Here is a 17,477-nt window from a genome sequence, read left to right as displayed (position 1 = left end):
TCTTTAAAATTATTAATGAGAGAAAATAATCCAGAGAAAAACAATTCTGGGAAAAAAAAAAGATTTCATGAGGCCCCAAGACACCCATTTAGAATGTTATTACTTAATTGAATGGGCATTAACAGTGATTATCAGCTGATATGGGCCAGTAGGGGCCTTCTGTACCTACTAGCTCAGAAGGCTGTTATCATCCAGCCACATGGCTAATATAGAAGACTCCAGATTCAGATCAGTTTTTTTGTTACTGTGATGTTTGGGGTAAGGGTGGACGTTAATAAAATAATAGTCGTGATCTATAGCTAATTAACCATGTAGATCGATAATAATAACAGCCTTCTGAGCCTACTAGTAGGCGCTGAAGGCCCCTTCTGGCCCATATTTACCAACTGATAGCCACTGATAACGCCCATTCATTAAGTGATAACATTCGAATCGGCTGCACAAGAACAAAAGATTTACACAAAAAAGAGGAGAAAGTGAATGAGGAAACACTGCTCTGGAGCTAGATGTAAGTGAATTGATTATACCTTTTACTTCGTCAACCCCTTCACAAGCCTAAAGGCCACAAGCTTTACAGTCTGTTCTGCTGACTCAACATAAACAGCTGAGTTACTCCCCAAAAAACGCCCTTCTTTTGGTAGATAATGAGACGTGGAGATGAATCAAGCAGTTCAGTCAGGTCAAGGAAAGTGACGGAAACTAAATTCAGTGACCAAAGATGCTTTTCTTCAACGCTGATTCCCTCAGGCCTCTGAGAAAGGCAGGAGAAAAAAGACAGTGTTTGGTTATTCTGCAGTCATCAGAATTTATAATATGATTCATTTGCTGACTAACAGAAACAGAAAAATACTGAACGTTGCAAATCCTGGAGCACAGAGGGCATTCCAGCCTATTGTTCTCTCCGATCACACTGTGCCTTTTTCTCTGCCTCAAGAATCCCTCAGATTTGCTGTTTGAACTATACATTGATCAACCACAGATAAAGGGAATCAGATGGAGCGCTATCAAAAGTATCAATATTACGGTCCATCACAGTCAAGTGCGTCCTGCCACTTTTCCACTTTGTTCATTCATTGGTTTTCAGTGGCTAGTTTAAAGCCATTATTATTAATATTATTAATGTAAAGTAATTGTGCTTTTCAAGTTGTTTTGTTTAAAGATTAAACAAAAATACAAATTCTAACATTATTTACTTACTCTTTAGTTGAGTTTGAGTTTCTTTCCTCTGTTGAACACAAAATAAGATATTTAAAAGAATGTTGAAAATGAAGAGTGGCTAGCACTTCACAGCAAGAAGGTCGCAGATTTGAGTCCTGGCTGGGTCAGTTGCCATTTCTGTGTGGAATTTGTATGTTCTCCTCATGTTCGCAGAGGTTTCCTTCGGTGCTCTGGTTTCGCCCACAGTCCACAGACATGTGATATAGGTGAATTGCATAAACTAAATTGGCCATAATCTTTGTGTGTGAATGAGTGTGTTTGGGTATTTCCTAGTACTGGGTTGCAACTGGAAGGGCATCCACTGTGTAAAACATATGCTGAATAAGTTGGCGATTCACTCCACTGATTAATAAAGGGACTAAGCTTAAGGAAAATTAATGAATGGTGAAAATCTGTAACCATTGACTTTCATAGTATATATATATATATTTCCTACTATGGTTTCTAACATTTCTAAAAATATTTTCTTTTGTGTTCAACAGAAAAATGAAACAAAATGTTAAATACATTTGTTGATTTAATTTTTGGGAGAACTGTCTGTGTAAGCAGAAATTATGGTAGAAAACATGTCAACGCTGAGGTCACTTTTACATGATCTTGCACTTTAATGATTACATTAGGCTAAATATATGTCAAATACCAGTATTTAAAACACAGCCGTTTACATCTAAAGTGAAAGTAAACAGACATGGAAGAAACTTCTTAAAGTGACTGTAGCCTGATAATCCTAACATCTTAATTTACATTCATCAACAAAACAATACAACAATTTTAGAACTAGAGCAGAAGATTGTTAAGCACATTTTTGTTCAGTTTTTTTTTTTTAGTATCTTTTTTTTTATTATTGACTTTTCACTTGTTTTCAGTGTTGGCAATTAGCTACTAGTAAATGTACGTGGCATGATTGATTAGAAAGTAACATGGTAAATTTTCAACCCAGGTTCATTCTAAAAACGTAGTCCCGTGGACATTTCTGGTACATATTTGTGCAGCTTTTGTTTTTGTGAATCCACTGTGGGTTTTGTGAGGCCACTGTGCTCGATTTTTCGCATGTCGAACGATTCTCGCGAGTGCCGTTCGCGCCGTTCTTGCGTAAACCCACAAGAGGCCGCTGTCAAATGACCGTCCATCCGACTGGCTGAATGATTGTATAGGCGACCTTACAGTCGACCTACCCTCCTCCTCCTTCCCTAAACTCAAGCAGTTTTACAGATTGACCCATCCCCCCGCTTACTTCCCTAAACCCAACCAACAATTTACCAAAAAAAGCCTTCCAGAAAAAGAAATGCCCTCGTTTGATTTTTTCCACATTTTCAGATTTGACCACATTCTCAGCCTGTAATTTACGTGTTCACTTTATTTTTTGGATTCTTTTCTGAACCCGGTCGTCGTTGTCAGCTCCTCTCTGCGTCTCAAGTCCGCCAACGTACACGACGAGCTAACTGGACAAACTAGTTGCAGCTGGAGAGCCCTCCACACGGAGGTAAGCGGTCAGCCGGCAAGCGCAGAAGGGAACGGTGTCACACCGCCCCGTAGCGTTTGCTTAAAAAAATAAAATGCAGCCATATGTACCTCCAACTACATAATTCTTGGTCTCCAGAAACGTCCGCAGGTATATGTTTTCAGAATGAGCCTGGGTTGTTTATTTTTTTGCTTCTGCATTTATTTTGTTGTAGTAGTAGTATTAGTAGTAGTAGTTGTTGTTGTTGTTGTAGTTGTTGTTGTTTTTGTAGTAGTAGTAGTATAGTAGTAGTTGTTGTAGTTGTAGTAGCAGTAGTAGTTGTTGTTTTTGTAGTAGTAGTGTAGTATTAGTAGTAGTTGTTGTTTTTGTAGTAGTAGTATAGTAGTAGTTGTTGTAGTTGTAGTAGCAGTAGTAGTTGTTGTTTTTGTAGTAGTAGTATAGTATTAGTAGTAGTTGTTGTTTTTGTTGTAGCTGTTGTTGTTGTTGTAGTTATTGTCTTTTTTGTAATAGTAGTGTAGTAGTAGTAGTAGTAGTAATATAGTTTTCAATTTATTTCATGTTTATTTATACATCGTGTTACTCCCCTCAAGATGAAACAAAGGCTCAAGTCGTTCTTGATTTTAACTGACATTTATTCGGACACGAGTCTGTAGTATGTCTTGTACATTCTAGCCTTGCACTCCTTTATGTCCCAATATTGCCGTCAGAACTACGAAAAGAAATACATAAACTTCAATTAACCCTTTAAAGGTGATGTTGCACGTAATGAACAACATACATACAACCAAAAGATAAAGTGCACATTCAACATGTAACGAAATACACTTAATTGGCTAATTATACATTACATACGGACACATAATCATACATGTTCACATACGTTAACACCATACGACACATACCTCATTGGCCTCTCTAACTCAAGAGGAATAAACTTGAAGGGTTGCAGTTTCTCTTTAACAAACTTCTTTGTACTTTTGAATCCTTAAAAACGTGTTTTAGCACAGCACCTTGTGGCTGAACTACTTGTAGTGGATCGGAAGAATATCTTCATTGCAACAATGAAATAATTCCCAAGCTAAACATAACAAGAAAAGGTTCCCCCCTCCCCCTTATAGTTTTAGTTAAATAACTTTAAATGAATTAACATGCATTAACAACAAATATACATTACTTATTTATTCTAATGATTAATTTGAACATTTTAACTATTTATTGACTTTTTAATGTAAAGTTTATGTTTATAGAGTGTAATATATAAGCATTGCTTCTGACGGCAGCTACACTCCCACCAATCACTTGTGATTTCCAGAATGAAATGTGAACTGTGCTAATCAGCTTCCAGTAATGTGACAGTCTTGTGGATTGGCCTTACTAGATGGACAGGTTTACTCAGTTTCCTTCCATGGTTATCTAATGTGGAGTCACTGATTAGTAGCTGCACTTTTCGTATGCATCCATCTTGACTTGGGTACACAGCAGTAACTTTTGCCAGCTTCCAATCATTTCTCTGCGTTGTATCATCTTGTATTATGACGATGTCATTGACTTTTGCATTTCTGTTCGTTTTGTGCCACTTTTGTCTTTGTTGTAGGCTCAACAAATATTCCTTTTTCCATCTTTGCCAAAATTCGTTAGCCAGATACTGCACTCGACGCCATCTTTTACGAAGGTAAAGGTCTTCCTTTACAAAATCTCCTGGTGGAGGCAGTATTATTGACGATTTCATTGTCAAAAGAAGGTTGGGTGTAAGTGGTTGTGGTCCAGTAGGATCGTTGAGTAATTGTGTTGTTATGGGTCGGCTATTTACGATTGCCATCACTTCATATAGATATGTTCTTAAGGATGAACTGTCCAGTGTTCTAGATGATTGATCCAGGATGGAATTCAACACACTTCTGATTGTTCGGATTTGCCGTTCCCAGGCTCCACCCATATGGCTGGCAGAGGGTGGGTTCATGACAAACTCACAGCCTAGTTGTTTCAGACATTCCTGGTCCATTTCTTTCACTGCTTCCAAAAACTCACGCCTTGCTCCAACAAAATTGGTGCCTTGGTCTGATTGCAGCTGACGAACGTTTCCACGTAAAGCAATGAATGCCCGAAGTGAGTTAAGGAATGCGTCAGTTGATAAATCATCAAGTAACTCTATATGTACTGCACGAGAGCACAAACATGTGAACAGCAGCCCATAGCGCTTTAGTTCCCTTCTTCCCTCCTTGATGTAAAATGGACCGAAACAATCCATCCCACAATATGTGAAGGGAGGAGTTGTCTCCACTCTTTCGCTAGGCAGGTTTGCCATCTTTTGTTCTTCTGTTTGCCGCCTGAATTTTCTGCATTTGACACAGTTGTAGATAAATGACGATACTGCTTGACTACAGCCGAGAATCCATATGCCATTAGATCTCAGTTCGTTTGTGGTCATGCCACGCCCTTGATGTTTCACTTTCTGATGATAGTGATCAATCAGTAACTTGGTGATATGACTGGTTTTTGGTAAGATAAATGGATGCTTGACATTTGGGTGTAAAGTTGCATGCTCTAATCTTCCTCCCACTCTAAGGATGCCCTTGTGGTCCAAGAAGGGATTGAGTCGATACAATCTGCTTGCTCTGTCTTTAGTAATTAACTCCTTCTTGGAGTGGAGTTCCTTGATTTCTTTGGAAAAGACTAATCCTTGTTCAATGGCAATAACTACATGTTCAGCTTCTTGCCTTTCTTCGAGACTTGTAGCTTTATTGGTTCGCTTTATTGAGCCCTTCAACTCCTTTACAAATCTGATTAGTCTTGCAATAGCTTTAACTAATTTTGTCCAGCTGGAGAATTTGCTGAAACGTTCTGCCAGAGAATTCTCTGTTGTCAAGGTGTGGTGTACAAGAACTTTGCGTACCTCTGGGTCATCTGTGTCAAGATCTCCCACCTTAATCTCTCCAGTGGGAAGTGAATCTTCCCAAAGAAAACTTGGGCCACTAAACCAGTTGGAAGCAATGAGTTCTTTAGATTTGAGACCTCGAGACGCATGGTCAGCAGGGTTATCTTCTGATGCAACATACTTCCACTGTGTTGGTTTAGTACTTTCCTTGATTCGTTGGATACGATTTGCCACGAAAACATGAAAACGCCTCGCTTCATTGTTTATATATCCCAGGACAACCTGAGAGTCTGTCCAGAAGAACTCTTGAACATTTTCCAACTCTAGTTCTCCTTTGAGCATGTCACTTATGCGCACCGCTACTACTGCTGCGGACAGCTCCAATCTTGGTACAGTAGTTACCTTGGTGGGTGCTACTCTGGACTTTGCAATGACAAGTGAACAGTGGATTCGTCCTGATCTACTGACTGCTCTTAGATACGTACAGACACCATATCCTGCAACACTTGCGTCTGAAAAATGGTGGAGTTCATATCTCAGAACTTCTTGAAAATCTGCTGGTAGATAGCAGCGATCAATCTTGACATACGCAAGGTCCTTTAGATCTGTAAGCCAGGACTCCCACCGTGACTGAAGCTCATTTGAGAGTGGTGTGTCCCAGTCTGACTTGTCACGACACATTTGCTGTAGAATTTGCTTGCCAAGCAGAACGAAAGGCGCCACAAATCCAAGTGGGTCGTAGATGGAAGCTACGGTTGACAAGACTCCTCGTCTGGAGAATGGACGCTCACTCACTACTACTCGAAACTGGAAATGATCTGAAGCAACACTCCATTTAACCCCTAGAGCTCTTTCAATCAGTTGCTCGCCCAGTGCTAGATCTTGGTTTCTTACTGTCTCTACACAATCTTCTTTAGGGAGAGATTCAAGAACTTGTGGGCTGTTAGAAACAAACTTATGCAGTCGCAATTTTCCAGTACTGCAGAGTTTTTTCGCTTCATGGACTAAACGAATAGCCTCTTCTTCGGAGTGGAAACTGATAAGGCCATCGTCCACATAAAAGTTCCTTTCAATGAATCTTATGGTTGCTTCACTGAACTGGCCTCGACCTTGTGCTGCAATGTACTTGAGACCAAAGTTTGCACAAGCCGGTGACGAAGCAGCTCCGAACAAATGAACTCTCATTCGGTAGACTGATGGACTTAAGTGAAAATCTCCATTGTCCCACCACAGGAAACGAAGGTAGTCTTGATCTTCGTCCCTGACTCTAAACTGGTGAAACATACGTTCTATGTCACACATCACAGCCACTGGACCCTTGCGAAACCGACACAAGACACCTATCAAGGTATTGGTTAGCTCTGGCCCTGTGAGCAGATGATCATTTAATGACACACCTTTAAATTTGGCCGAACAATCAAACACTACTCTTATTTTCCCTGGTTTTTGGGGGTGGTACACCCCATGATGCGGAATGTACCAGGTAGAGCTTTTGTCAAGTTCTTCAAGTGGAACTCTTTTTGCATCTCCACGCTCTATAGTTTCGTTCATGAATGTTGTATAGTCGTTGCAATATTGTTTGTCTCTTTCAAGTCTTTTCTTAAGACATTGGAGTCGGTGTTCTGCACAGCTTTTATTGTTTGCCAGACATGGCCTGTCCTCTTTAAATGGCAATGGTAGCTCACAATGTCCATCTGCTGTTATCCTTACTCCTTCTTCCATTATAGACAAAAATCGCCGATCCTCTTGGGAGAAGTGAGACTCTTTCACCTTTCTTTCACTGAAATCAGATTCAAGAACTTTAATCACGTCTGGTGGTGTGATTATTTCTTTGACTTGTGTGCGACAAATGTAATGGACTTCATTTGGCAACTGATCTGATGACAACTTGGGTGTCACTTCCTTAACAATAATCCTGTGGCTGCTTCCCATAGCATCACCATAGTCAACGCAAGGGTCAGCTCCACCGACTATTGTCCAACCCAAGTCTGTTCTTTGAGCGAATGGCTCATTGTCTTTTCCTGACACAACTTCTCTAGGTAAAAGCGCTTGTGAGCAATTGTAACCTATGAGTAACCCAACATCGCATTCTATAGGAGGGGCTATCTCTTCGGCAAGGTGCTCTAAGTGGGGCCATGCTCTTGCTGTCTTAGGAGTGGAGATGTGATTTAGATTTGCAGGAATAAATTCTCTTGTGTATGTTACGGGAAGAAGAATTCTCTTTGAGGAATAGAAGCCTCTGACTTGCAGCCCAGACAGCCTTTCACTTTGGATAACTGAATCTCTGGTTGACAGTGTAGAAAGCTTTAACTGTACATGCTTCTTGTCAGCATCCAGACCATCTGCTTTTTCTTGTAAAATGAATGTTGTGTCACTCTGACTATCTAGAAGAGCATACACCAGGATTTCATGTTCTGGGTTGTTTGTTGTAGATAACCAAACTGGACTGATTGTAGATGTGAGGTTACTACTATTATTTTGAACTACACGGTGTGATATTGTCTCACATGGTATTTCTTTGCTTTGTTTGCTTTCCTTTGTGTCTTTTATGCCTTCTTTATTCTTTCTGATTTGTTTATCCCGTTCCTCGTGTAAACAGGTTGGGTGTTTCCCTTTGCATGTGTCACAAACACTTCTCTTTCCACATTTCTTTGAATGGTGTCCAGGGTTAAGGCACCCAAAACATAATCCCTTTGTTTGCACGAACTTGACTCGCTCCATTATTGACTTGTCCATAAACTGTCGACATGTGTGAATGCTATGGTACAATCTGTCACAGAAAACACATTTCTGTATATTTGGTTTCTCCTCTGCAGCACTTGCCAGCACCTTAGTTCCGATACTTCGAGTCTTTGTAGGCTTAACTTTTTCTAAGTCACTTCCCTTGAGTGCATGTAGTGAAGTTACTGGGTTGCACGCAATCTTGGCTTCTCTTGTGATAAAGTCCACAAAGTTACTAAATGTTGGAAAGGAACCGTGCTGCTCTTCAATCTCAATCACTTTTCTATTCCATCTTGCTGTTAACCAATCAGGAAGCTTACTTAGTATTTTCTGATTTTCACTGCAATCATTTAAGACATCAAGATTCTTAATTTGTAGCATAGCAGCTTCACAGCCTCTGAGAAAATCAGAAAACTCTCGTAACTCAGAACTGTCTTTTGTTCCGATTTTTGGCCATGAATTTAGCTTATCTCTGAAGGCTTTGGCGATCACAAATGAACCTCCATATCTTTCTTCAAGAGTGTCCCATGCTGCATAATATGCTTCATCTGTGCCCAGCAGAAAGTAACTCTCAACAGCTCTTCTGGCTGGTCCACCCACATACTTGCGGAGATAGTAAATCTTTTCATTTACTGGGATGTTTTTCCGATCTATCAGTGTCTGAAAAGACATTTTCCAGTCTTTGTACTTGAGTGGGTCTCCATTGAATACGGCAGGCTCTGGTACTGGTAGACGGCTTATATTAATGGATTCTGCTAATGCTCTAGCCAGAGCAGTAGTGCTATCTTCTTGTGTAGCATTGTTCGGAAGTTGACACCTTGTGGTCTGTGGTGAAGCGGAAAACTGATGCAGTTTTACAGTAGGTTTTGATGGTGTTAGCAGGGGTTCAGGCAAACTTCCTGGCTTAGGAGGAGCTTTCCTTTGTTTAACATTGTCATGTAGGAGGTCTGAGATTTCTTCATCTGAATTAATTTCTTCCTCGTACACTTTCAGTCGTGCCTTGGCAGCATTCATTTTCTTTACAGTTTCTAGACGTTCTAGCTCTCTTCGCTTCTGTTCTAATGCTTTTAGCTTTTCAGCATTTTCTGCTTCTTGTATTGCTAACCTTTGCCGGTTTTCTGCTTCTAGATTTTCAAGCTGGTTTCTTTCACGATCCATTTCCTCCATAACTTTAAGAGCAGCTTCAGTTGCAGCTAATTCAGCTGCTGCTTCCTGTTTCTTTACAGATAATCTGCTTGAACTTGAATATGTGCTTCTTGCACTCTTAGATTTTTGAGACGCTGCTGAGATGAACACTGAACCAGCTTCACTCCAGCGTAGTGACCCCTTTGCTACATCCTTTACACTTCCACTTTCTACAAGCCAATCTTCAGCTAGTTTTATAAGCTTTTAAGAAACAGCATCGCATGTATCCACTCTTCGACGGGTGTCTCCATCAGGAGTTACATAACTGCGCAGCTTATCATAGGTTTGTTTTACTTCTGATGAGGCATATTGGACGTGGGCAATGTGATCATGCAATGTTACACTAACAGGGTTTTCAAGTGCCTTTTTAGCTTGTTTAGCAGCAGATTTCCATTCATCATAGCATGCCTTAAAGTGAGTTTGAAACTTATTCACCTTTTCATCGTGAAGTGCTTGACCCTTTTCAGTGAATTTCCTAACTCTTTGGCTTTTCCTCAAGCTCTCTTCTTTAGCAGCTTCATTTGTGCTTGGCTCTTGTGCGCTTGTCTCACAATTTTCATCTTCAGGACTGACTTGTAACTGCAACTCCACAGCATCAATATCACAGTCTTCTTGATCTGCCATACCACTATTATAGTGTGCTTTAAACTTGTTACTTATAACTTTAACTCAACTAAATGATATCACTGTCTTTAATGTGCTTATAGCAGTATATTTCTCAACTATTTAAAGATAAACTTAAATGTGTGTCATAAACACCTAATAAGCCAAATTATAAATAATTTTCTCACTTGTTACAAAATCTAAATATAAAAAATGAAAAAGTAATGACTTCCCCTTTAAAATATCTTAATGTATCCTTAAATGAATAATAAAATACTTGTAGTTAACAGTCACCTTATATTAAACAAACAATAACTTCAGCTTAGTCTCAAATTTTTTACCACTGCACTTTACCCCTGTAAGCACTTAATAAAGTCCCTTTAAATTAACAAGGTTAATCTGCTTCACATTTAACTTGTTTTAAATGTGTTACTTCTTCTTAGCTTAACCACGCTGCACTCTTATACACCGACAGCCGTTGATGTGGGATTTGCGCGCTTGCAGTCCTTTTTTCCTTTGATGCTTGAGAACGACGTCACCGCCTAACGAGCTGCTCGTTTACAGCTCCGCTGCTGCGACCGGCACCGCTCTGCTCTCCTCTCCTGCTCTCCTCTCTTCCAGCGCGAAACAGGCTGAGTTCTGACTGTTACTCCCCTCAAGATGAAACAAAGGCTCAAGTCGTTCTTGATTTTAACTGACATTTATTCGGACACGAGTCTGTAGTATGTCTTGTACATTCTAGCCTTGCACTCCTTTATGTCCCAATATTGCCGTCAGAACTACGAAAAGAAATACATAAACTTCAATTAACCCTTTAAAGGTGATGTTGCACGTAATGAACAACATACATACAACCAAAAGATAAAGTGCACATTCAACATGTAACGAAATACACTTAATTGGCTAATTATACATTACATACGGACACATAATCATACATGTTCACATACGTTAACACCATACGACACATACCTCATTGGCCTCTCTAACTCAAGAGGAATAAACTTGAAGGGTTGCAGTTTCTCTTTAACAAACTTCTTTGTACTTTTGAATCCTTAAAAACGTGTTTTAGCACAGCACCTTGTGGCTGAACTACTTGTAGTGGATCGGAAGAATATCTTCATTGCAACAATGAAATAATTCCCAAGCTAAACATAACAAGAAAAGGTTCCCCCCTCCCCCTTATAGTTTTAGTTAAATAACTTTAAATGAATTAACATGCATTAACAACAAATATACATTACTTATTTATTCTAATGATTAATTTGAACATTTTAACTATTTATTGACTTTTTAATGTAAAGTTTATGTTTATAGAGTGTAATATATAAGCATTGCTTCTGACGGCAGCTACACATCGCTTTTAACAATGTAGATTGTGTCAAACCAGCTTAACATATTTCTAGTAAAGTCCAGATTTAAGAATTGAATTTCAGTTTAGTTTAGTTCAGTGTGGTTTGAATTTCGCTGCTGAAAGTTCAAACACTGAGGAACTCCACCAAGCGCAGCTCCACAAATCTTGATCTTAGCAAGCCAGTGGCGGCAACAGTGGTGAGGAAATAAAAACTTCACCAGTTGACAAAGTGAAAGAGAAAAAAATACTTGAGAGAAACCAGGCTCTGTTGGGCATGTGAGTAGGCGTGGGCGGGAGGTCAGGCTGGCCCACAGGATCAACTCGTTTACTGTTTTTCAGCAATCAGTCTCAGGCACTCCATTCCTCCATGACCACCACAGCCTCAGCTCGGGATACGGCCTAGTCCAGCATTATGGATACCTTGGGATCATCTCTTCACAGGCCTTGGATCGCATTAATGGCGCTGCAGAGTCTCTAGGGGCCTCGGGATGAGTATTTCTTGGTGAAAATAGAGAATAATGAAAATAATTCTTAGTAGTAGTTGTAGTAGTAGTAGCAGTAGTAGTTGTTGTAGCAGTTGTTGTTTTTGTAGTAGTAGTAGTAGTTGTTATAGTTTTAGTAGTAGTAGTAGTAGTAGTAGTAGTAGTAGTAGTAGTAGTAGTTGTTGTTGTTATAGTAGTAGTTGTAGTAGTAGTAGTTGTTATAGTAGTAGTTGTAGTAGTAGTAGTTGTTATAGTAGTAGTTGTAGTAGTAGTAGTTGTTATAGTAGTAGTAGTAGTAGTTATAGTAGTAGTAGTAGTTGTTATAGTAGTAGTTGTAGTAATAGTAGTTGTTATAGTAGTAGTAGTAGTAGTTATAGTAGTAGTAGTTGTTGTTGTAGTAGTAGTAGTAGTAGTAGTAGTAGTTGTTATAGTAGTAGTTGTAGTAGTAGTAGTTGTTATAGTAGTAGTTGTAGTAGTAGTAGTTGTTATAGTAGTAGTTGTAGTAATAGTAGTTGTTATAGTAGTAGTAGTAGTAGTTATAGTAGTAGTAGTTGTTGTTATAGTAGTAGTAGTAGTAGTAGTAGTAGTAGTAGTTGTTGTTGTAGTAGTAGTAGTAGTCTGTATTGGCCTGATTTGACCAGCAGTAAAAATCCTTAACATTGAGCTATGCTTAAATTATTAACTTTTAACACATAAAAAAAAGAAGCCATGCGTAAATGTTGTAAATTGAATTAATTCTATATTTTTAATTGTGTCAAAGTTAGAAAGTCCATTTATCAGATATAACATCTTATATAAACAGGACGCCACAACCAGGCTGTCCTGTGGAATTATTGCACAATAAGCCCATAGCATGGTTGCCCCGCGATTGCTCTGCCAGGAGGAGCAGGTGCTGTGCTGGTCCGGATCTGTCCAGTTAGAGGAGGATCATGGAGTCATTCCAGCTCCAGCACTTGGGACAGCTGCAGGGGAGCTCAAGCACACTGTTGGCCCACAGCTGTCACTGCTCCTGCAGTGAATGGAAAAGAGCAACCCTACCACTCTTAACCAAACACACTGGTACTGAAATACATTCCTTAATATTCTGATGTTTACTATTGATGCCATTATAGAGTTTTTTTTCTATTCATCCTAACACTTACATTTTTATTTTGAGGTTTATATAAATGTTATACATATGTATTAGAAAATACATAACATAAGTATTTAGATATAATTACAATGAAATACAATTGAAAATAAACATTTATATAATTAAAAGTTTACCCATTTTATAGCATGCAATGTTGATATACACCTTTTAAGTAGATGTGTGCATGAGCATGCGTGCATCTGTTTATGTATGTATAAACACAGGGAACACAGAAATACACGTATTTAAGTTACTTTTATTTCCTATTATTACATGAATTATAATAATAATAATATTGAAGAACATTTACACATCAGAAATACATATAATTAAACACAGCTACATTTAAATACATATTTAACATACCTTTAGTAGATTAATACAGTTACAAATAATTACAAAATACCTACAAATAAATATAGTATACTTTATAAATATTATATTAGACCTATATGCAAGCAGTTATTTTTGTTTTAACGATTTACTATTTTACTTGGGTTTGCAGAGAGCTTTCAAAAGCACCAGAGCCTGAAGCGCTCTGTTTATTACACAGGGCGGATTGAGAATCGTCCAGCCCAGCGTCCCCTCAGGGCCATCAGGACCACCACCATCAGCCTGGCTAATCCCTAAACCTATCCCAAACTATCCAACAACAAACCCACCTCTGCACTTCCATCTACCGGGCTTACCATATGCCGTACAATTAGCCCATGTTGAGTAAACATCACTTAACCCAGTCTAAAGCTGATGAGCTAATTGAGTTTAATTACAGTCCCACTGTTATGGCAAGAGAGCCTGGAGGGAAGGCATTTGTTCTAATTAAGAGGCTGCTGTTTGAGGTGCTGCTGTGTCAGGAATTCCTCTGCTGGGACGAGGATCGTGACTGCACTTGCTTTATTTAAAATGATATCATGTAGAAATTGCGCAGTCATTTAAAGAGGAATCATAAATATTTGTGGTAAATATTGAACTCAAACTGAGTATGTAGTCATTACTTGTTAGAAAAAAACTTTTTTATAGGGAAAATCAAGCACTTAAAACGTGTTAGTTCATCCAAAAATGGTAAATAATGTTATTAATTACTCAACATCTTGTTGTTCCAAATCAGTGAGACCTTTGCTTGTCTTCAGAACATAAATTAAGATATTTTAGATAAAATCTGGGAGCTCAATTATCCTCCATATACAGAAAGACTTTTTAAATGTCCAAGAATAGCAAAAAATCCTCAAAACAGACTATATGTTGTGAGTGGTTCAATCAGAATATTATATATAAGCTACAAGAGTACTTTTGTGAGCACATAAAACAAAAATAACTGTATTTAACAGTTTCTTCTCCTCAGTCAGTATATTGTGACCATTCACAAGCACTGTGTAGTGACATATCAAATATCATCATGTAATCATTCACATGATGTTTCAAACCTGAGTTTATTTCTTCCCTGAAACAAAAAGAATATATTATAGGAGTGTTTTAAGTAAGTGGATGACAACTTTTTATAAATTCTTTTTCTTTTTTCATTAACAATAACATTTCTCAGGCTTGAAACAGCAATTTCAGTACTTTCAGTTTTGAGTGAGCTCTTTCTTTAAGAAATAGTTGAATATTTTCATAAAACAAGCCACAGATTTTGACATGGATAATTTGATCAAACATTTTTACTTGCTCTTAATTAACTCTCACTAATGATTATGAGTTTTTTTTTTTTAGCAAAACATCAAATCAGAAGTTTTTAACTAAACACGTGATCTTTTGTGATTAATATAATGCAACGTAAGCAATTTGTTTAATTTATTTTGAAATTAAAAAAACATAACAAACAAACAACAACAAAACAAAATCAAATTAACAACCCAGGCTCACTGACAATGTGTGCTCCAGCCTACATTTTTGCTAAACATAAAATACTTTGCTCCAGGTACATTTCATTGCTCTTTTCATATGACAAATCCACTAGAGAGTACTGTCTACATTTTTGAATCTGAAATACATTTTACTTTATGTTACAGATACAGTGGCGAGTGGTGAAATAGGCAAGGACGACACAATTACAGATACAGGGGAGATAGACAGTGATTCGTAGAGCAGCATCAGCAGATCTGAAAGCTGTTTGGAAGTGGAGGATTTTTCATCCATAATATTAAATTGATATTACCGTAAACTTAGTAACTAAATAATTTTCACTAAAGTTTATCTTTAAAAACTGAAAGTGTGTACTGCTGACAATACAAACTAACTTTGCCCTCTGAATAAGCATAAACAGGAACATTGATCGCTCACTAACTCTGTAGAGACAGGACAGTCAACACCAACTGGAACAGCATCTTTTTTTTTTTTTAAAGAAGACAAGCGGCAAATCCAGATTTTACCATTTCCAGATTCAAAAAGCTCTTGGGTAAAAAATGTTCCTTACAAACATATTTCTATCACGTTTTAGCAGACTACTGTAGCCCAGACATGTGGATCTATACGCAAGCTGTGCTCTCATCGCGGGGAAATAGAAACAAAACCTTTTGATGAAAAGACTGATGACCCATGTCTCCAAACAATTCTTCTCGTTCTTCTACTTGTTTGAATTGCGGTTGGCAACACAACGTGGCGTCTCTCTGAACACTATAACAGGTAAAAGGAGCCTTCGAAGCAATATCATGCATATTAATGAAGTTGCATCTCGTTCACAATAGAGCGCGCTGATTGGTTCGATTTAAGTGTCAGATCTCATTAATTAATTAACCAATCCAGGCTCATTCGGCCGCGTGACGCTGGTCTTTTTGGCGCTAACACTTACCTTCGTGTGGGGGGCTTTCCCGCCGTAACCAGTTCGTCCAGTTAGCTTATCGTGTACGCCGGCGGACTTGAGACGCAGAGAGGCTGACCACGACAACATTCCGGGGAAGAGCGTTTCCAGAAATCAGTAAAGATAAACACAGAATCCAAAAGAAAAGTGAACAAGTTCATAACAGGGTGAGAATGTGGTAAAATCTGAAAACGCGTGAAAAAATCCGACGAGGGCTTTTCTTTTTCTGGACGGCTTTTGTAAATTGTTGGTTGGGTTTAGGAAAGTAAGTGGGTGAGCGGTGGATCAATCGGTAAAATAAGTTGGGTTTAGGGAAGGAGGAGGGTGGGTCAGCCGATTGGCCAGTCAATGATTCAGCCAGTCAGACAGACGGGCGTTCGACAGCAGCCTCTGGTGTGTTCACGCCAGAACAGGGCGGGCGCAAAGGGCACTCAGGAGAGGCATTTGAGATGCGAAAAAGCGCAAACAGTGGCCTCTCGGGTATTCACAAAAACAAAAACTGCAAAAATACGTACCTCCCGGACGTTTTACGCGGTTTCCAGAAACGTCCTCGGGGCTACGTTTTTTAGAATGAGCCTGGGTTGTAATTACCAGATGTGCTAAAAACTCAATGACATCACTTTGTACCGGCCGGAACTGACAGCCAATCTCCAAGCTGGTATTTACACAAGGATCTCAATGCTGTGAAGTAGCTTTAAAATGTATTTTTAAACCGGAAGAACATATTTGCTCAAAATAATTTTTAGCTAAATATATGTGTCCTCATTGTGTTTTTAGCAACGTAGGATATATGATATACATATTATACAAATATATATACAAAGCGTCATATTGCCCCGTAATGTTTGTTTTACATCGAAACTGCATTTATGTACATTTTTGCATAAAAAGGGAAGATGAAGCACATATTTTCAATGCCTTCAAATTCAACATTCTGAGATCAACTGTTTTAATTGATAAGAAATCAGTGGATTCACAGATGCTAACTTTTTTTTTTTTTTACAGCAATTGACATGTATTTTATGATAATTTGTAAAGAAATATTAGAAGTAAACATAAGTAGATCTATAATCTCATTCTTACCGAAGCTTGAGCATTTTACTTTTCCAGTACACGTCTATGTTTTTTTTAACACAAGTGTGTTATTGATGTCATTTAGGTCATTCTATACTGGCCTTGAAACCCAAACCAGGTCCAGATTGTGTGTGCTGCATGGTCCCGTGGCTGATAAGATCCTGAGGCGGCAGCTGGGCAGAGGCTGAGGGTCCGCCCGGCTCATTTTACACTGACAGCTGGCTTGCTGATGGCGGGGGAAAGGGAGAGGCTGGGGTGGAAGGACTCTTTCTGAATGGGACAGTGTAAAAGGACTACTTGTTGTCTAAGGCCGGGGATTACCTGGAGTAAAACATCCCTGAGGGACGGCAGGGCTGTGCTGTGAAAGCTTAAAGCTCAGGGATGATGCGTAGCTTATGGGGATAGTCTGGGGATTGGCATGTAAATATGAGAATATGTAGAGGGTCTCAGTTACAACAAATAAAGTGAATTAAAAAAGATAAAGATGCTAAGTAAATAAATCAACATTTCTTTTAGTTGAACACACTCTATCTCTCTGGAATATTCATTATATACAGGACTTTATTTTCGTTCT

General features: G+C 38.7%; 2 protein-coding genes across 5 annotated transcripts in view; one reads left to right on the top strand and one right to left on the bottom strand.

Annotated features, from left to right (window-relative positions):
* prkchb (protein kinase C, eta, b) overlaps window positions 1–17,477 on the top strand; it is a 220,532-nt gene that overhangs the window by 141,810 nt on the left and 61,245 nt on the right. The gene's annotated exons all lie outside the window — the stretch shown is intronic.
* On the bottom strand, window positions 2,897–11,197 carry LOC101884906 (uncharacterized). Its single transcript, XM_087298098.1, has 2 exons — window positions 11,037–11,197; window positions 2,897–10,843 (listed from the first exon to the last, which is right to left on the bottom strand). Exon 2 carries the CDS (start codon window positions 9,441–9,443, stop codon window positions 4,011–4,013), a length of 5,433 nt encoding a protein of 1,810 aa, XP_087154224.1. The 5' UTR covers window positions 9,444–10,843; window positions 11,037–11,197; the 3' UTR covers window positions 2,897–4,010.

Source organism: Danio rerio, chromosome 20 (genome assembly GCF_052040795.2).
Source record: "Danio rerio strain M-AB ecotype USA chromosome 20, GRCz13ab, whole genome shotgun sequence".
Taxonomy (NCBI): Eukaryota; Metazoa; Chordata; class Actinopteri; order Cypriniformes; family Danionidae; genus Danio; species Danio rerio.
Note: the sequence above shows the minus strand (reverse complement) of the source record. Positions and strands in the feature narration are given on the sequence as shown.

Bases quoted from the DNA above. Each gene is read 5' to 3' on its own strand.
- LOC101884906 (XM_087298098.1), bottom strand. From the start codon at position 9,443: ATGGAGGAAATGGATCGTGAAAGAAACCAGCTTGAAAATCTAGAAGCA.